The 18,997-nt window shown below is 44.7% G+C and overlaps 1 protein-coding gene across 1 annotated transcript in view; it reads right to left on the bottom strand.

Annotated features, from left to right (window-relative positions):
• Nucleotides 1-18,997, bottom strand: part of RHOJ (ras homolog family member J) — an 83,461-nt gene that overhangs the window by 11,354 nt on the left and 53,110 nt on the right. The window contains exons 2-3 of the mRNA XM_046647737.1: nucleotides 10,648-10,706; nucleotides 568-732 (exon numbers count right to left, since the gene is read on the bottom strand). Of these exons, the coding sequence (XP_046503693.1) occupies nucleotides 568-732; nucleotides 10,648-10,706 (224 nt within the window). The remainder of the gene's footprint in view (nucleotides 1-567; nucleotides 733-10,647; nucleotides 10,707-18,997) is intronic.

The raw sequence follows: 18,997 nt of genomic DNA, 5'->3' as shown, positions 1-18,997 counted from the left end.
TTCTAAGATCTAAAAGACCCAGAGGCTTAAAGGGAACAGGGAGCAGTGGATTTCTGTCTTCTTTCTCCAGGAGTGTGACTAAGGACTTCTTGTCATAATACGCCCATTCTGATTACTGGGGTCATTTTGACATTCACACCTATTTTGTGACTTTCAAACAATTGTAGATTTTAGATATAAAAAATATTAGGTGATAAGTGTAATTGACATCCTCACCTCATTCCTCTGCCTCAGCACTGGAGAAGGGTGTATATTTCAAAACTTACTTTGTTATTTAAAAATAAAAAGCTGAGAAAGTAATTTTTTTTTGTTTTCTTGTTATTTATATGAGAAAGTAATTTTTAAAGGTCACATCAAAACCTCCCGCTTCATGTTAAATAGCTCTATTATCTTTTCAACTATGGGCTAAATAATCATGCAGGTCTTAAGAACGGCTGTTCATAGGATTGATATATCTGAGACACTCTTCTAAAGTGTTTGGTAGAACCGGACGTTTCTGAGAAACCTAAAGGGTCTTTCCTTTTCGCCGCCCCAGCCGCCCCACCCTTGCCACCATCCGCCTTTAACCTGGGTCCCTATGAGGACGTAAGGCACGTGAGGCATGCAGTCCTTCAGCTCCGGAACCCACTCCTCCTGGACGTTGTGGTAAGAGGCAGGATTTACGACAGAGAAGCAGATCAAAAACACGTCGGTGTTGGGGTAGGAGAGCGGCCTTAGCTGGTTGTAGTCCTCCTGTGGAAAGAGCAGTTGGTTCAGCCTGCGGCAGGTGGGTCCAGGGTGTTTCTAGGGAGCGACACAGACAAGAATCCGCCGCAGCGCGCTGTGACCTCGTTCCTCCCCCCTCCCTGGAATCTGGTGGTTCCCTATGTTACTAGAAATAAAGGAGCCATCCGTCAGGAAAACACTTTTTTTTTTTTGTATAGAGATTATAAATTACTCCCTTTTAAAATAAACTTAAAAATTTTTTTAACAGCTTTAGTGAGAGAATTTACATACATAAAGGTCACCCATTTAATGTATGTAATTGAAGAAGGATTATTACACATTGGAATCATGTAATACAGAATATGGATCTAAACTAGTGGGCCATTGGCTGAGGCACCGAGATTCTCTCCCTATACAATTTTAAAAATTGCATTCAAATTTAATTTAGAATAAGTTAACCAAAATGCAAAGCTAAGAGTTGTTGCCAAGTCAGTCAGTACAATATTTGACGAAATGTACTGTGTGAGGGTTTAGAGCTAAGAATTTGGGATTTGTTTCTAAGTCAACCTAAAGGCCACAGTGTGGCTTAATAAATAAATTAATAAATAAAATGCCAGATTAATTATTTTCTCCCCAAAGCCTTTTTAGACTGGAAATGCTCTGGTTGAAGAGTTCCTGGTTACATAAGATGTTTACGAAGATGCTGTTTTAATGGGAGGTGACAAAAACAAAGTAAGACATTGGATCTACTTTGGAAAAAATGTAAGCAAGTTCCTTTTATTGTGTGTAAAATGTTTTAAGAGGTTCCCAGATAAAATGTGCTGTTTCATGAGAAGATGATATATATTTTCGTAGAATTTAGTAACACACAAGCCAAAAGTAATTTTATGTGTATGTGTGCATACTTATTCTATATATGTGTGTACTATGTGGACATACATGTCCTCATACACTACAATATGGCATACATGTTCATACACACCACACATAGTTCATATATGTATACACACCACACACGTATCATACATGCATAGGTGCGACCAAACCTCTATGTTCACACTTATCACATATATGTGTACATAGACATGGGCAACGTATCAATTCATTTATTAGGATCTCGACTACTCTTTCCAACAGTTAAAACAGTCATAAAACTCACATAAGCTCATTGCAAAAGTTCAAACATTACAGAAGTACGTAGAGTAGATGTGAGATTTTGTTTTCATCCCCCACATGATCTCTAATAGTTTCTCCTCTCTTCCCAGAGGGAGCCACTCTTTAACAGTACCCTTCCAAATATTTTATATTTATTTACATATATAATATACATTCATTTAGTTTAAAAAAGATAAGTTGATTATATAGTTCATACTGTTGTGCCACTTGTTTTTTAAATGTAATATGTCATGGATATTTTAAAATTATCAACTTCACTATATTTCTGTTGTCTCTGTTAATGTCTTTTGAAGAAGGGGGTGCCCACATACAAGTACACATGTGACCGGGAGGAAGGCCCTCAGAATGTCGAGTGCAGTCATCTCTGTCTGCGCTGACCCATCCTCAGCTCCCCCAGGAGCCCGGCGCTCAGGGGCTCAGCACACACGGCTGCTGCTCCTGCTGCTGCTAATGTCTTTAAAACCCTAGCAAAAGTTGTTAGCTACTTAAACAAAATGCAATGCAAGATGGCAAGGATGCTGAAAAATCTGAAAATTCTAAAAAATAAACAAAAAGAATTAAAAAAAAATCAGTTATTGTGGTTCATTGACCACATTTCTATTAAAGCAAATAATTGGGAGTTGGGTGCATTGCTGAATAAACACTGGTCATACTGGGCAATTGGGCCAGGCCTACTGGTTGAATCTCAGCTGAGTTGTGCCCATGTCTGTGTGTGTGTGTCAGTGGCAGGGGTGGGGGCAGGCGGTGGGGAAGGGGACAGCTCATCTCTTGTCACTACCTCTCCTCCTCTTTACACAACTAGCCCTGAACACCAAACCTTCTCTCGCATGGTCTCTCTGCCTCCTTCCTTTCTCTCTGAGAGTAGCTGTGAGGCCCACGATCTAAGAACACTCCTTCCCAGGCCACAGTCTGCAACTGTTCATGACATCACCTGCCCTCTGCCACTTCATCCTCCCATCTGGATTGTCGTAAATGGAGCAGGGACCATGTTGTTTTTTTCATGCCCCATTTATACTCTGTCCACAGCAAATATTCCATAAATGCTGTTGACTGATTGAATCACACCGGGTCTGCAGTGACCTGCAGATGAACAAATGGCTTTCCTGTGGGTCGTTGACTGCAGCAGTTTTCATTAGAATCACCTGGGGGAGCTCTAAGACCATCCTGATGCCCTGCTAGCCAACTACCTGCCTCTACTACCCTCTTCTACTCTGGACCAATGAAATCAGAATCTCTGGGGAGTGGGCCTGGGCGTCTGGGCATTCTGATTTCATTGGTCTGGGGTTGGCATGGAGTTGAGAACAACTGATTTGCATCATCATTTTCTTCACCATCAACTGAGGATGTATTAAGGGCTTGTCACGGCCCCCAGGCATTGTTGCAGGCACTCACATGCATTATCTAGCTGAATCCTCATAATAGCACTGCAAAGGTGTACCATCGACATCCGCATTTCACAGAGGAGGAAGTTAAGGTTTAGAGAAGTTCAGTCATGGACCAATGTTGCAGAGCTATTAAATACCAGGATGGGGTACTTAGCTTGATCCAGCTCTAGCAATTAAGTGTAACCACGCTATTTGCTTCAGCTCAGAACTTTAAGTGACAGATTAAGCATTTTCTTGAAAACTCAGTTATCCAGGAATCTTAATACAGACTCATACTCTACCACAGGGATCTAAGAAAGGAAAAGTTAGACCTTGGGATATAGTGTCTATTTCATGGCTTGCAGCTGCTAGAAATTACCACCAGATGGCAGCAGACACTGTATATTTAAAACAAAGCCAAAACCCAAAACACAACATGTCACAATTAGATGAGGTGGGAGCAGATAACCAGAAGTCTGAAAGGATCATGTTTATGTGATTCTTTGCCCAGAAGCTATCAAAAGAATTCTGCTTACATTAGGGAAAGGTTCGGAAGACCATTGGTGGCTGGATTGACTATAGGTAAGAGGTGAGAGGTTGGTTTTTGATCATTTATCGTCCTGGCAGGTAGCCAAGGCCCTCCTCTCGGTGGCTTCTGCTGGAGTCCTTCACTGGGTTTTATCCTGCTCTTTATTCTGGATCCCTCTTCTGTGGAAACCTTAGAACTACTGTGTAATTCCGTTCAAAAAGGTTTATTAATTGCCTACTGACTGTCTAGCACTGTTAAACGTGCTACATGAACTACACAGGGTGAATAAGAATTGGCAATCCAGCTGAGGGAAAGAAAATGAAAACATGGGAAACAATTTGATTTATGTGGAAGTGAGACAGGTGAAGTTTCTCTTGTTCTTTGTGATCTCTGAACATAGAATAATCTAGAATAGGTACTTGACTGAATTGGAAAAATACAATTTCAAGGCTGGATGAGGTCTTAGCGATCAGTTAGTGCAGTGGCTCCCAGAGTGCAGTCCGAGACCAGCAGCACTGGCATCCCTGGGCATTTGTTAGGAAGGTACATTCTCGGCCTGCCCAGCCCTCCTGGAGCTGAGGCTCTGGGGGAGGGGCTGCACCATCTGGGGCTTAACAAGCCCTCCAGGTGACTCTGTTGCAGCTCAAGTCTCAGGACCACGGGTTACGGTGCTTCCCTTTCCCCTCAGCCAGTTTTATAGTTTAAGAAACCGAAGTCTAGACAGATCGATTTAATCCAGATTACAGAGCAAACATGCCTTTAAAGAAGGCTCACACCTGGGCTGGCCCGGTTCCTTCAGCCCCTGTTTGCCAGTGGCTGCAGTTATGAAACACGGCGGTGGGTCCAGGGTTGGTAAAAGGCGGTGTCCTCTCGGGACTGAGGGCTGGGCAGCGGGACGTTGGGGAGTTGAATTGGTCCCAGCTGATAACTTAAGTGGCTTTTTGCAGGGGAACGTGTTCTGAGCCCAGATTGGATGATCACATGCTGAGATGATGTAAAGGGGCCTTGAGGAGTGGATGGTGGTCTGGCTGCTGTTGGAGGCCCCTTCCGGTGTGGAAATTGAGAACGGAAGAGAGGTGCTCATGTGTCTCTTGAAGAGACAATGTTTTAATCTAAAAGAGCTACTGGAATGGGGCTTTGGAGGGCTAAAGTGGGCGAAGAGGCTGGGGTGGGGGTCGGGGTGGGAGTAAAAGGGAGGGTGAGGTTTGGGCCAGGTAGACTTTTGAGTGCCTTCCACCCAACTTCATTCCGAAGGCAGGAGGTCATTTGGTGTGAAGGGAAATCTGGTATTCTGGGATGACTATGGGTGACTATTAAAAAAAGAAAAGTTCGGGGACAGCCTTAGCATCAGATGGGCCAAACACCTGGGTTCTAAATGTGTCCGGAGCTGCCGCACCCTGATGGAAGGTGGTGAGTCAGTGAGACCATTAGCCCAGCCCTCCTCAGGCTTTACGTACGTTTGAATCACCTGCAGATCTTGTTAAGATGGAGATTCTCGTTCAGCACAGGTGTGGGATGAAGTGCGAGAATTTGCATTTCTAACAAGTTTCCAAGTGATGCTGATGCGCTGGTCCAGGGACCACACTTTGAGTGGCAAGGAGAGTTGCATTAAACTCCCCCTCCACCCCACCCCACCCCACCCCATACCCACATTAAGTTGGAAATAGAATTCTGCTTCCAAGTCCTCTTAGGAGTGATACTTCTCCCAGATTTTCCGCACACATCTCATTTTCATATTTTCCCATAAATACATTCATATCTGGCAGGCTTGGTTTGGAAAAGGTGGGCAACACACATAGGGCGGGAGTGCAGCATAGTGTTTAAGAGCTTGAGCTGGGGAGACCATCCTCCTGGTTCAACTCCCTGCCCTGCCTGGGACTACCGTGTGACCTGGGGTAAGTTCTCTTTGCCTCAGTTTCCTTATCTGTAAAATGAAGTTGATCATAGTGCTGCCTTCATAGGGTTGCTATGAGAATAAAATGTGTTAATGTTTGTAACCCACTTAGGACAGTGTCTTTAGTGGTTAAGGGTCTGTCCTCCATCCCACGTCAACAGCAGCTGCAGGTCCTGCTGCACTGACTCGACCTTATTGGATCCCAGGGCTGAATCTGAAATGAACGTTTTCTAAACTGAGTAGGAATGAGAGCCCGAGGATTTGCATACTCGGATGGCACCTCTGAATCCATTTTTTGTAATTTGGGGAGAAGTGAGATCGTGTCCTAAACTTATAATAACTTGTCATGTGGGAAGACCTCTTCCTAACCCCCCAATTTGCACACTTCTAAAACCATGTTAAGATACATGTGAGCAAGAAAGCTTGAGTTGTTCATTGAGGAAAAACATTTGTTCTGAGGTTTTAGGCTAACTTTCCATAGAGGGCTGATGTCAGAATCTGTGCTCCAGAGGGCCCCATTGGGTCAGCCAATGGCAAAGGGAAGGCTGGCGTCCTTCCGTGTGGACCCTGGGTTGCCATTAGCAAACCCCAGCTGTCCTTGCCTTCCTGCCTGGTTGCATGACTCTTCAGCCCTTGCCATAAGAGGGTCTTCAGAAATCAGGGCTGGGTAAGGATGTGTAGCATGCAGCTCTGGCTGAGGAAGGGGTGTTTCTGATGGGTTTCCTGCTCCCCACTCCCATGGTCACTGGTGACAGCTGAGCTGCTGTGGGCTGTGGTTTCTCGGTGACAGACACTATTCTGTGCTTTCCCACATGCAGACAGCCCCATAGAGTGTGTGTGTAGAGAACTTGGGGGTTGACTTTGCTGAGAAACCAGGCTCCTGACCCAGGAGATTCTCTTTCTTCCCTGGCAGTGCCGCTAACTGCCACTTTTGCAAATGTTGCCTTTGAGATATGTTCATCTTGGAGTTCTGCCTGAGAGGCCACGATCTGAGCGGGGCTTTGCCCACATTGTTCGTATAAGTGACAGTCCACTGAGAGAAGGAGGCAAGACGTCTTAGTGCCGTGGCTGGCCCCACTCTAGGTGGCCAGTGGCAGGACAGTGGCACGCCTGGCTCTGAGCCATGACCTGGGAGAGACCCCTCTCACAGTTTGGCGTTCCTCAGCCAGCAAACGCCCAGGCTTTGCTGCAGCAGCTGCGCCCCAACATGCTGCTCTCGCCTGGTCTCTCATGACGCGCTCTAAACAAACTGGCCTGCATGTACGTCATGGAAAAGTCAGCTCTGGGACTCTGTGTAGCGGAGCCAAGGATCTGAGCTCTAGAAATCCCTTTCCGAGAGACTTTCAGTAAAGCACTACGAGGGGTGTGTGCCGTGCAGCATGAGTTGGCACGAGCTAAATAGATTTGGCTTCCAGGCCTGGCCTTATTGCCTCCCCAGTGTGAGCTGAGGGGTGACATGCGGAGATACCCTGCGAAAAACTCCTCACTTCATTGCCTAAACTGATGTTTGGAATTCTACCTAACCAATGAACCAGAGTTCTGAAGACTCTTTGTCTTCAAAGGCCCCCACTCGAGGTCCAAATATTAATTTGTTTCAGGGGTTTGGGGAGGGAGCTGATGTTTAATAGCAGCTGCCATGTGCTGGCAGCGTATGCATGTGGCTTCATTACAGACTGTCTTTAGCAAATGCTTGGCTGGCTTGTGAAAAGCCGGGAGTGGGTCTCAGGCGGGGCTGGTGGGGCTGCCTCGGTGCTAGAGGCCACTGAGTGTGGCAAAGTGGAGGGAACAAGGTCAAGTGATTTTGTCCGGGGCTGACTTTGAGGGTAGAAATAATGAGTTCCTATCCCCTGAACTTTCAGAACACATGTGCTTCTTGAGGTTGTTTTCATTGACTCTGACCCACAGTTAGCTCAAGATAAAGACGAGGGGCACTGCTCGTTGGTTTATTCGTGTGAGAAAATCTAATTCTTCACAGCAAAATGGAACTCTATCTCCGGGTTCAGAGACTTATTTCCTTTTTGTGGTTCAGGGATTAATCAGTTGGTTTTGAGATCACCTCTCTTTCTTGTTAATAACTCTGGCCAAATGAGCATTTTTGAATTAGTTATAGATGTTCCTTAGCCATGTGACCTCAGCAACATTTGCTAGACTAGAACTGAAGAGGCTGGATTGTCCTACCTGCGGCTGGGAATGGAATTTTGGGACAATGCTTCTAAATTAAATTTTTACAAAGCCTGGTTGGCAGCATTGTAGAACCATGGGAATCACCTCGGACAATGGCTATTCTCCACTGCATCCTCCTACACTAGGAACAATGCTTCAGTCCCCAAGGACTTTTAGAGTAGTGATTCTCACATTTTAACATGCATACGAATCATCTGGAGATCTTAAAATGAATTTTCAGATTCAGTAGGCTGGGGATGGGGCCTGAGATTCTGCATTTCCAACAAGGTCCTTGGGGATGCCAATGCTGCTGGTCAGTGGACCGAACTTTGAGTGGCAAGGTTCTAGATGAGTGGTTCTCAAAGTACGGCGTACAGACCAGCAGCAGCATTACCAGGAAACCTGTTAGAAATGCAGATTCTTGGGTGCTGTCCCAGGCATGTAGAATCAGAAACTTCAGAGGTGGTGGGGCCCAGTGGCTGAGTTTTAACAAGCCCTAGAGGTGATTCTGACACCTGCTCAAGTTTGAGAATGACTGTTCTACAAAACGAGTTACATGTCATCCTTTAGTGTAACTTATTTCAATATTTAACAATACTTTACTGCTGAAAGGTCTCCCTTGGTCTACCCTCATATAGTTTTGCTTAATTACTCCAGTTCTTGTAGGCATTCTTGAAGTCATCTCTTTAAGGTCCTAATCATAGAATTTTAGTCCTAGAAGGAAGCTTAAGATGTGTTCTGATTTCGTTTCCCCATGCTTTATGCTCCCTTATGAACCTTGTCCACCTCGGAGCTTTCAAAGCAGTTGGTAGAAATTACTAAAGTGAAAGGCTGAAGGAATATCAATAACCCATTTGTTGTTATACTTTCTTAGTGCGCATCACCTTCTTCCATGTCGGAGGTTTGGGTCATTCTGCTTTCTTCAATTTAGAGTTTAAAGGTAGTTTTACATTGTCTTAGAACTTCAACTCCTATACTAGTATAATTTAGAATTTTTTCTGAAAAGGACAGAGCAGTGGGAAAGAATAATTAAGCTCTACAGGAGCTTTTAAGCAGTTTTATTGGATTTGAAATTAAATAGAGGCCTGAAGAGGTTGTTCTGGGGGCAATTAAGGCACAGAAGCACAATTGTCGTGGATTGCTGTAGAAGAGGGGAAGCCTGGATGTGCATGAGGGGCACAGAGGGCTTCTAGAGAAGGCAAGGGAAACAGAGAGAGGTTTCAGAGTCAGGCAGTAGTCCTTGCTGTGTTGCACTTTTCAAACTGAATTATATTCATAGACTCTGACTATGGAGGAGAAGGGTGTAAACTCCTCTCTCTTTCAGGCTGTGAGTCCTGATGAGTGGGGGCATCAAATGACCATGTGATGGAATGAGACTAGGCAACTCCAGCCCAAAGAGCAGTGTACCTCTATTGCTGGGATGCTTTCTGGTGGAGGGGAGTGAAGCATGAGCATTAACTTGGAGGAGCCAATCCGATTTTCCCATTTGGGCATCTAGGGGCATCCTTTCATAGTCATGTGTCTTGGTATTGACGTCAGAGATTTCCTCTGCTCCCCAGTTCCTGAGAGTAGCTGGCCAAAAGAGCCATCTACCAGTAAGAGGAAACTGAGTGCTCTTAGGAGCCTTGAGTCTGGTGCTGGACTTGCCAAGTTCTCCACTGTTTGGTCTGTCCAATACCAGCCTGCAGATATTTATTCAGTGGTTCTTGCAAATGCACAAAGAAATCCCAAAGGGAATTCCATTTATTGTTGTTATTTTTTCTAGCATAGAGCTTTCAGGTTGAGCAAAAAGACATATCTTCAGATAATAGTGAGAAAAGGCCTAGACAAACGCATAACTACAAATAACAATTACCAGGAAATTCGCAGTGGGACAGAGCATGGTCAAACGTTCAGTCCAAAGGACTTAAGATCTACGAATTTGGACAGACTGAACAACCTGCTGATTTTGACCTAAATAAATGACCCAGGACATATGGTAACAAAAGCTCTCTCAAAGAAATTGGGCCACAGCCATCAACTGCTTAACCACTTCCCCGCCAACCCATGAACTTGTAACATTGGAAACTTGTCCTAGTGGAATGTGGTGTGCAGAGAAAGAAAGGCAGGGCGGCTTTTCCCCCCAAGTGGAACGTGTGCTGACTGATGAAACATTGAGGGTTCTGGTCCATTGCCTCACGTTATTGGTTGGCCAGGTTCTCCAACCTGAAGAAACATTTCTGACAGAGTGAGAATATTTCAAGAATCTTAGAGAATTTCAAGTCAATCTCTAGTTATTAAGGGGTTGACCCTCAATTTTGGAAAACATCCAGGATCCTGGCTTTTCTTCCTTCTAACACTTAATCCATCTTTTTCCTACCCCCTATTCCCTGTCCTCTGTCTCTTTCTGGACGTTTCCACAGCTTGTTAGGCAATTCAAATAAGAGGTGGGCAAAGAATACAGTGTGAAAAAAACTAATGGGTGAAACTAAAATTTATGAAATTGACTCAGTAATCCAGGATCTGGAATTGGGATGGGTGGGAAGAAATTGAAACTGTTGGCCAAATATGTTATCTTGGTTATTGATAATCATCAACCAGTGAATGAGTCATTATTTGCCTATCAATACCTTGAATCATGTAATGACTTAGTCTTTTGTAATTAGAAATATTTTAAAAATATTAAGAATATTTTGATTGTCATTTAGAAAGACAATAAATTTGCCCTAAATGATTTGAAGAGAGAATGTCTGTACTGTCAGTCCCCATATGCCCAGCCGAATGGATCCTTCTCCTCCCCCCCAAACCCCTAATGAATCAAGATAATAAAAATGTACCTGTCCTGCGGTGTCATACAGTCCGAGCAAGTGTTGCTTGCCTCCCACTGTCACAGTAACTAGGGGAGAAGAGAAGAGGAAAGTCCATAAATGGAAGCTTCAATCAGGAGCCTTTGCATTTCTCCATGCCAACCTCTCCCTGGGCAGCAGGGATAAGCATATGCCTCACCCGGGTATATTCTAAACCAAGTTGACAGTGTGATTTCCAAATGAGAGACAACCTTGGGCTGAGAGCAGATGGGCTGAGTCAAGTCCAAATTTCTCAACTGAGATGGATATTATTGTCACCACTAGGGCCCTCTGTAGGCTGCTCATTGATCCTCATTCTGCCCTATATCAAGCTACTGAAGGAAAAGGATTCTGGACCCTTTCTTGCTTAGGTTATTTTCTTCTTTTCTTTGATTTGAGCCACCTTTCAGGATATAGAATTGTGTATGCAACTTCTCTGTTAGAAATCTCTGCTTTTTTTCTGTCTTCAAAATGTTAATAAAACCCTGAAAACAAAGTATATTAACCCACCTTATATTTTATAGTCTATAAGGCAAAGCTAATAATGAAATAATAATGAAATGAGAAGGGCTTAACATTTATTTTAAAAAGCTGTTTTTAGTAAATATTTTTGTGCTCAACTGCCTCATTCCGGTTTCGAACCTTAGTTGCAGAAGGAGATGTTCCGTGGGTTTGGTTTCACATCCCGAAAGGGTGTATTTACATTGAAGAGTAGAGAGTTCGAGTTACCCAGCAGGCTTACCACTTTCCCAGGCAATTGTGTCCAAAAGTGAGGAGTAACAGAAGGATACCAACCACTCTGTACATGTCTGGAAATGAAATAAAATCTCAACTTGAAACTAAACTGAGATCGAACAGATCGAATGCAAGAGGAATACAATTCTCTTGGTGAATGGAAAGAGCAAATTTAAATTTTCAAAAAAATTTAATCTCTTTTTGGGGAAAAGGAAGTAAAGAAGGAGAATGTGATTTTTCCTAGTGGATTAAAAAATGTGCAAATGCAATGTAAAGATGATTTTTGATTCCTCCTGCTATTTGTTGTGCAGGAAATGAAAGATAAATTGAATAGCGACCTTTTATAACCGTATCTCTGACATATGCCGGCTGAATTCTCCAGTCTGCTGCTCAGAGCTGCTGATTCAGGCCTGATTTTACTTTTATTTGTCCTCAGGTTCACGGGCTACATGTATGCAAAGTACTTCCTAGTGGCTTGTTCTTTGAAAAGCCCTCGTTTAAAGCACTCCCTCCCGAGACACTGGGAACAATTTCTCTAATCTGCTCAGATCAACGTATGTTCAGCTTGATAACGTGACTGCAGCCGCTCAGATGAGCTTTTCTATGTGTGTTTTTAAGCTGGGTGAACCCAGCTCTCTCCAACCCTGGTGACGATGCTGACGGAAGAGGGGCGTTGAAACATTTTTAGTCCCTTTCATAAGTCAGGCTAGTAATGGAAATGAAGGTGAGGCCGCGTGGCCCAGAGCTTTGTCTGTTATCTTCTCCCCTTCCTGAACACTTCAGCCCAGTCAGATGTTCCCAAAATCTGCCTAAATGGTTTCTTTAATGACCAATTCACTCCCTAGTCACAGATCAGGAATGAAGGGAAGAAATCCAGCTATTACAACATGGAATTTCCTGCCTAGCGAGTCCAGCACATGCAGGTCAGGGGCAGCTGTTCCTGAGACCCCCTTGGACCGTCCCACGACCCGCAGGCCCAGGGCCATCTGTGAGGCGAACGTTAGAGCATTAGAAGCCAGGCCATCCTTGCGGCCCCACTGGGCACTGCAAATATTCTGAAGCAATGGCTTTGACCTTTGTTGCTGGAGCCCTGAAGCTCTTGCTTGGGTTTTCTCAGAGAACAACCATTCCCTCCAGCCTGCTTTTCCTCAGGCCTCGCCCTTTTCTCTCTTGGCAGCTTTGATTCCAGGGAATTTTACCAGGCCTGAGGTCACCGCCAGCTCAGGAAGGTTGGGCTGTGGGCTGAGAGCCTGGGCACAGCCTCTCTTCTCTCTCTCCTTCCCTTCCTCGAGGGTTTATTGGGTTCCCGGACTGTGCTCAGTGCTAGGAGTAGAAAGGCCAGATGCAATTCTTCCTTCATGGAGCGTGGAGAAGAGGGGTTTACTGGCAAAGCCTGGGCATGAAGCAATGTAGTAAATGCTTTGCTGGGGCAGCGTGGTGGGGTGTGGGAGCCCAAAGTAGGAGCATTACTGTGCGTGCATGCTTATGTGCACATGCATGTGTGCACTGGGGGGGGGGGGTGGTGCGTGGGAACACACATCGGGGACACTACTGTGAGTGCACACATTTACTGCTGAAGCATGGTCAGAGAAGGCTTTCTGGAGGAGATGTCTGAGCTGAGTCCTAAAGGTGGCCAAGAGTTACCCAGGGTACACTGGGGGCAAGACAAAGGATGGTTCAAAGTTACCCAGGGTGCACTGGGGGAGATGGTACAGAAGAGGTGGGTAGGCAGGGCTGGCTGCCATAACTCACTAATTTAGATTTTATTCTGAAGGCTTTGTTGAGCTATGAAAGTCCTGAATTCTACTTTTTCCCAAAGAAAGTGAAAGAGGAGGAATTAAAATAATTTCCTTGGGTTAAGGCAAAATGTTGGGCGGAGGGAGAATGACGTTTTTTGGCTGGAAGCCATGTTGGCGTTCAGCTTTGCTGTGTGGTGGCTGTCTACTCTGTCTGTGTGTGGGCCCAGCCCTGCTGGAGGACTCCTAAAGGAAGGGGCAGAGCTGTGTCTCTATCTCTGGGTATCACTTTTATTCCCTCTTATCTGCTCTTTTATTCTCCCATTTTATCGGAAGGAAGATAAGCCGATCACACAGTTGATGCCAGAGCACATCAAAGGACAACCAGAGACAGATCCCGGCACTAACCACACATTGTAGGAGGTACAAATGGCTTTGTGTGTCCTTATCTTGAACTAGCAGTGGATGCTTATGGTTTGCCAACCTGTGTCCTGTGAGGCTGCTCAATTTGGAAATGAATCAGTCACAACAGCACAGAAGGAAGGTATGCCCTAAAATGCTGATAGTAAATGTAGTGAGGTTGAAAGAGCAGGATCTTTTAAGTTAAATGGTTTTGCATTCGAATCTTATCTTTGTTGGAGTGACCTCTGGAAAGTCACCTAACATCTCTGAGCCCCTCTTTTCTTGTTTATTAAAAATGGGGATAAGATCACCTACTAAAGAGAGTCCTCAGGAGGAAGAAATTAAATGAGAAAATGCTGGCACCAAGTCTGGCCCAAAGTAGGTGCTGAACAACTGTTGGTTTCCCTCCTTCAATAAGTGCCTAAGAGGGCAGACTAGTCTGTCTTGCTCGCCGCTGTATACTCAGTGCACATTAACTGGAGCAAAAATTCATCGTATTTGTGAATTACCAGTCACTTTTTACCCTGAACGATAGCTATTTAGATCTGTGTCTTACATTTCCCACTGGACAGGAAGACCCTTGAGGACAGAATCTCCACACCCCATACCCGGAACAGAATGCAGCATGTGTGGTAGATGCTGAATGCATGGTACAGAAACGGAGCACAGGGGCAACTCAGGCAGAAGGAAGGCCTTCAACATGTGCGGAGCCTGAAGCTCTCTGGCAAGAGTCTAACTGCTGGGAAGCGCCTGCAGCCAGCCAACCTGCCTGGCAGACAGTAGTCAGGTAAAGTCCCAGAGTGCTGTCTGTTCTCGGAGCTATTAGAGTTGTTTTCTGAGCTTAGCGAGGTTTTAAAGAGAGTGGGTCAAATGACCTGCTAATGGCTCAGATGGTTCCCTCAATAAAGTGTGAAAAGTTGTCAGTGACCTGTTAAGTGTGTGAAATGAAGGCCTTCTTCTCCAAATCCATTAAACTACTTGCCTCCTTGTGTTTCTTCTTCGTAGAGATTGGAGTGGTTGATTTCCCGAGTTGGAGTGAGGTGCTAGTGATGTCAGTTGTGGGTTTGGTCTCTTGAGACTCAGTCCATTTCACCAAGACAGAAAATGTCCCAGGCAGGACCTGCGCCTATTCGCCTTGGCAGTTCTGTCACCTCACAAAACTGTGTGTCATTCGCAAACTTGGATGGGGAAGTGTTAGTCATTCTGTGTAAGCCAGCTCAGCCCTTCCCAGTCCCGCCCATCAGCAGCATGAGGAACAGGGCTGAAAGCCCCTTCCTTGTTGGGTGGTGAGCTGGCCATCTCATCTGCCAGGAGCAGTCTTTTGAATCTGTATGACGAGTATGTGATGAATCCTGAGAGCTGGAGTGGTGGAAATGCGAGGTCAGTGATGACAGAGGCTCCATCGCCCTTCCATTCCCAGCACATCACCAGCTCTCTGGGCACTCTCGTCAAGGGTACTCGATTTGGCAGGTTGGATGAGGCAGACCTGACTAGGTGTGTGGGTGTGTACCCTAAAGGTGCTCTTATGGAGGAGGAAACACCAGACTATAGATAAGGCAAGAAGTAGAATTTTAAGAAAGTTAAAAACATGGCTTTCATTGCAAATATAGGATGAAGACATGTCAAAGATGCGTTAACTCATTCATGAGAGAGCCGGTAAGATGGTAAATCTTGTTCAAAGAGCATTTTGAGGAGCTGGGCATTTATAGGTACTTTAAAAGCAAAATGTGACAATAAGACGGCTAGGTTCAATAGAAAACTGCTTGTTGTCCTTTGGAAAGGAGAGCCTTTGGGTTCTCTTTTCTACTAACGGGAATTATTTGCATCTCTCCCCAACAAGATTCACAAGTTGATAAGCAACTTCAGAAAGTCTAAGCTTTTAGTTAATAGCAGAACCAGAGAAAGATGTATTTCCCTAGATTATTAGTCCTTGGGGGGAGGGTGTTAAACACCCCAGCATGACGTTGAAAGGACAGTTGCATGCTCTTGGCCTCATCTTCAAGGTTCAGATAATTTTTCTCCATGTCTGAATTTAAGTTCATACTTAGCCACTCATTTGGTGAGATGTTGGGCGATTCAGTAACTGTCTCTCTCACCTGGAAAATGAACAAATCATGTTTATCCTAAAGGGGCATAAAAAACTCTTTCTAAGCTGTTTAAAAGTCAGGGCTAATCATCGCAGCAGCTTGTCTATGCCTGGGGGCTGCAAAAAATGGAGAACTTACATGAAAACTTGCAGTTCTGACCCTCATCGTGGTGCTGACTGGACACCTTCAGCAGCATCCGCTGACCTTTTCCCTCTCTTAACTGACCCTCGTCCCCTGCTCGTCTTCCTTTCTGGAAGGCACCACCTGGGACAGTGACTCACCGAGCTCCAGTGTCCACTCTTAGGAGCTGCTTATGTGTGTTTGGGACCTGGTTTAAGCCTCATTACTGTGCATGTATGTTCTATAAGGGACCAACTTAGAAGCATCTGAGATGAGATTCCTCTCAAATTAAAATAAGTTAGAAAACAGTATGAAACTAGAAGTAAATACATTTTCATAAATATGAAAGGTGGTAAATTCCTTCCTGGAGGGGTTCCATCCTTCCAAGATACACATTCCCCTTAATGTGGCTTGAAACCCTTTTCACCCATCTACACAGCTCGCCTCAGCCAGTTCATTTCCCTTCTTTGAAAATAATGCCTCTTCTTTCCTGAGCAGCAGACTGTGTGTGTGAAATAACACTTGTTTGGAGAAGTCTCTTATTTGGAACAAGGTGCTGTTTCCTTAGAACAAAGACTGAGCTTCCTAAGAATCTATTAGGACTCTGAGCTGAGGGCTTTCTTTTGTTAGGTCTGTGTATTCATCCTACAATAAGCAGCACCCCATTTGAACAGGGTAATGTGTATCTGCCATGCATCTTCCATCCCTGGTCATATTTCTTTTCTCCTTTAGGTTTACCTATTGTGACAGAGAGTTTGGTTTGTAGTTATGTCAAGTTGTAACCTCCCGGATTTAAGGTGGAAGGACTGGTTAGAGCCCTGGACTCACTGTGAACGAACTCTGGGACTTTGAGCAAACCACAGCTTCCTTAAATCTCAATTTTCTTATTGGTAAGTGAAGTGTCTTTGAGGAGCAAAGGAGATCGTATATGGAAATTTTGTACACCAAAGTTTACACAAATGTAAAGTACATCACGGAGAGAATGGCTTCTTAAATAACAATACTTTTGGCAACAGAGTTTGCTGGAATGAAGTTGCCCTGGTTCTGGGTGTGGGGTGAGTGTTCAGGAAAGCTCTGCCCTTGTCAGTACTTGTCTGATGATGGAAAAGGAGGAGGAGAGGAAGGAGGAGGGGGACGGGGAGGAGCTTGCTCATTTCCAGGACTCTTGGAACTGACTGGGGATGAGGCCAAACCAAGACAGTCATGATCCAAGACACTCACATCCTGGAATTTCAGAGTCTTGCTTGGCCTCACCCTTCCTTCCTCAACATTCGTTTGGTCTCTACATCCTGCCAATTCTACCTGCCAATATCTCTAGAATCTGACTCCTCTTTGCCATCCTTGTAGCTGCTCTCCTGCAGCCCCTCACGCTCCAACCTTGTCAGTTGCGAAAGACCCCTAATTGGCATCTGTTCTCCTGGCTCCATCTTCTGTGCTTCCTTCCTCACTGCCACCAGAGTTCTGGCAGCCGTGGCTCTCCAAGATAAAATTCAAATACCTTTCAAGAAAGTACAAAGCCCTTGTAGTCTGGCGCCTGGTTTACTTTTCCAGCCCTCTTTTATTTTTTTTTCCTCCTATAATCCACACTTCTTGGAATCTCTTATGCTCGTGATGCCTTGTTCAAGGTGTTCCCACTGGAATTCTGGAAAAGAAATTCTAGAATGCTTTTCCTATACTTGTCAGCCTGGAAAACTCCCGTAATCTCGAAAACTTACTTCCGTAACTCCGCCGTGCCCACGTACTTTAAGCCCGTTTCCATGCCTACTTGCCCATTGGGCTGTAAAGTTCTCTGTCTTACTTATTCTCATGTCCCAGAGTTTAGCATGGGCCTGGCATGTAGTTCCATGAATATTGACTGAGTGACTGAAAAGTACATTAAACTCCAATCAAAGTAAAGATTTCCTCCGAGGTGTCTGTTTTCTCTAGAGGAGTCATCAGCATTTCCCAAAGGGTCACTGTGAGCATTTCTGGACATGAGATGGCAGGGTGGGGTCACCAGCAATGACATCCTACACTAGAGCGGGCCTACTTGCTGTGAGGGGATGCTGTGGAAACGTGTCTCTGGTGGTGGGATCTGTGCTCAGGGCACTCTTTCACTTTTCCAGGCAACTTTCACTGGCTGCAGGGCTGCCAGACCCCAAGGACGGTAGGGCAGGAGCACTGCCAAGGTGTCCTGAGGTTCATTGTGGCTGTGCAAACACAGGAGCCAGGCCCCCTGGCATTACCCACAGGGCACAGGGGAGCTGTCTCTTAATTAAGACTTTGGGAAGAAGTGACTGAGTTGTAAGTGAAGACTGCATGTAGAGGCTTGTGGTCCGCAAACCAGAGCATGCTTCTTGCAGAAACCCTGTATAAAGACATACTTAAAAAAAAAACCAAGCCAGCCTCTTCAGTCATATTCGTACATCACTAGAAACTCACAATAATTAAGCTGCCATTGAGGTGTGATGGAGTAAATACCTGATTATGAGGCAGAAACTTTAAATTTTAACCTTGATTTTGACTGAGTGATTGCAATGTTTCATGGCAGCCACCAGAGGGAGCTAATTAAAAACACAGATTCCCTGGTTCCACACGCCCTCTCCAAGATTCTGAAGAAACCCGTGTGGGGTGGGGCCTAGAAGTTTGCATTTTTATCAAGTTCTCCAGGCGAGTGAGTCACATCTGAATGTCAGTTTCCTCATTTTAAGATGAGACTAATAATAACTCGATTACAATAGAGTACCCCACTCGCTTTAGATAGGTTTTGTAAATATCAGATGAGGTAATGTATGGGGAAAAACTTAATATCTGGGTAGCATTCTGTAAATTTTATCTTTTTGGTCATATCTGACACACACATAGGAACGGGGCTGTCTGTATGTAACAGCAGTCTCCCCTCCTGGTCTAGAAATAGTCACTAAGGAAATTCGACAACTAGGTGATGACAAACGTGGACCTGTGTGCTCCTGCCAAGAGTTTCCAAGAATTATTAGACTCATAAAAATTCTATCAGGTAACAGCTGTAACTAGTTGGAAAATATCCTTTTCACAACAATAACAAACTATAATGTGTCTGGTAATATGCAAAACCTTTATGCAAAAAGGCACAAAAAGCACTTTGCTGAGATACATAGAAGAAGACAAATGGAAAAACAGCTCATGGTGTTGGGTGGGAAGCTCCATATTGTAAAGATGTTAGACCTCCCAGTTTAATGAGTTTAAGGTAATTCCAATAGGATTGTTGAATTGGGAACATGACAGATCATAGCAGTTATATTA

The sequence above is a fragment of the Equus quagga genome, chromosome 20 (assembly GCF_021613505.1).
Source record: "Equus quagga isolate Etosha38 chromosome 20, UCLA_HA_Equagga_1.0, whole genome shotgun sequence".
Classification (NCBI taxonomy): Eukaryota; Metazoa; Chordata; class Mammalia; order Perissodactyla; family Equidae; genus Equus; species Equus quagga.
The sequence above is the reverse complement of the archived record's forward strand: the minus strand, read 5'-3'. Positions and strand labels throughout refer to the sequence as shown.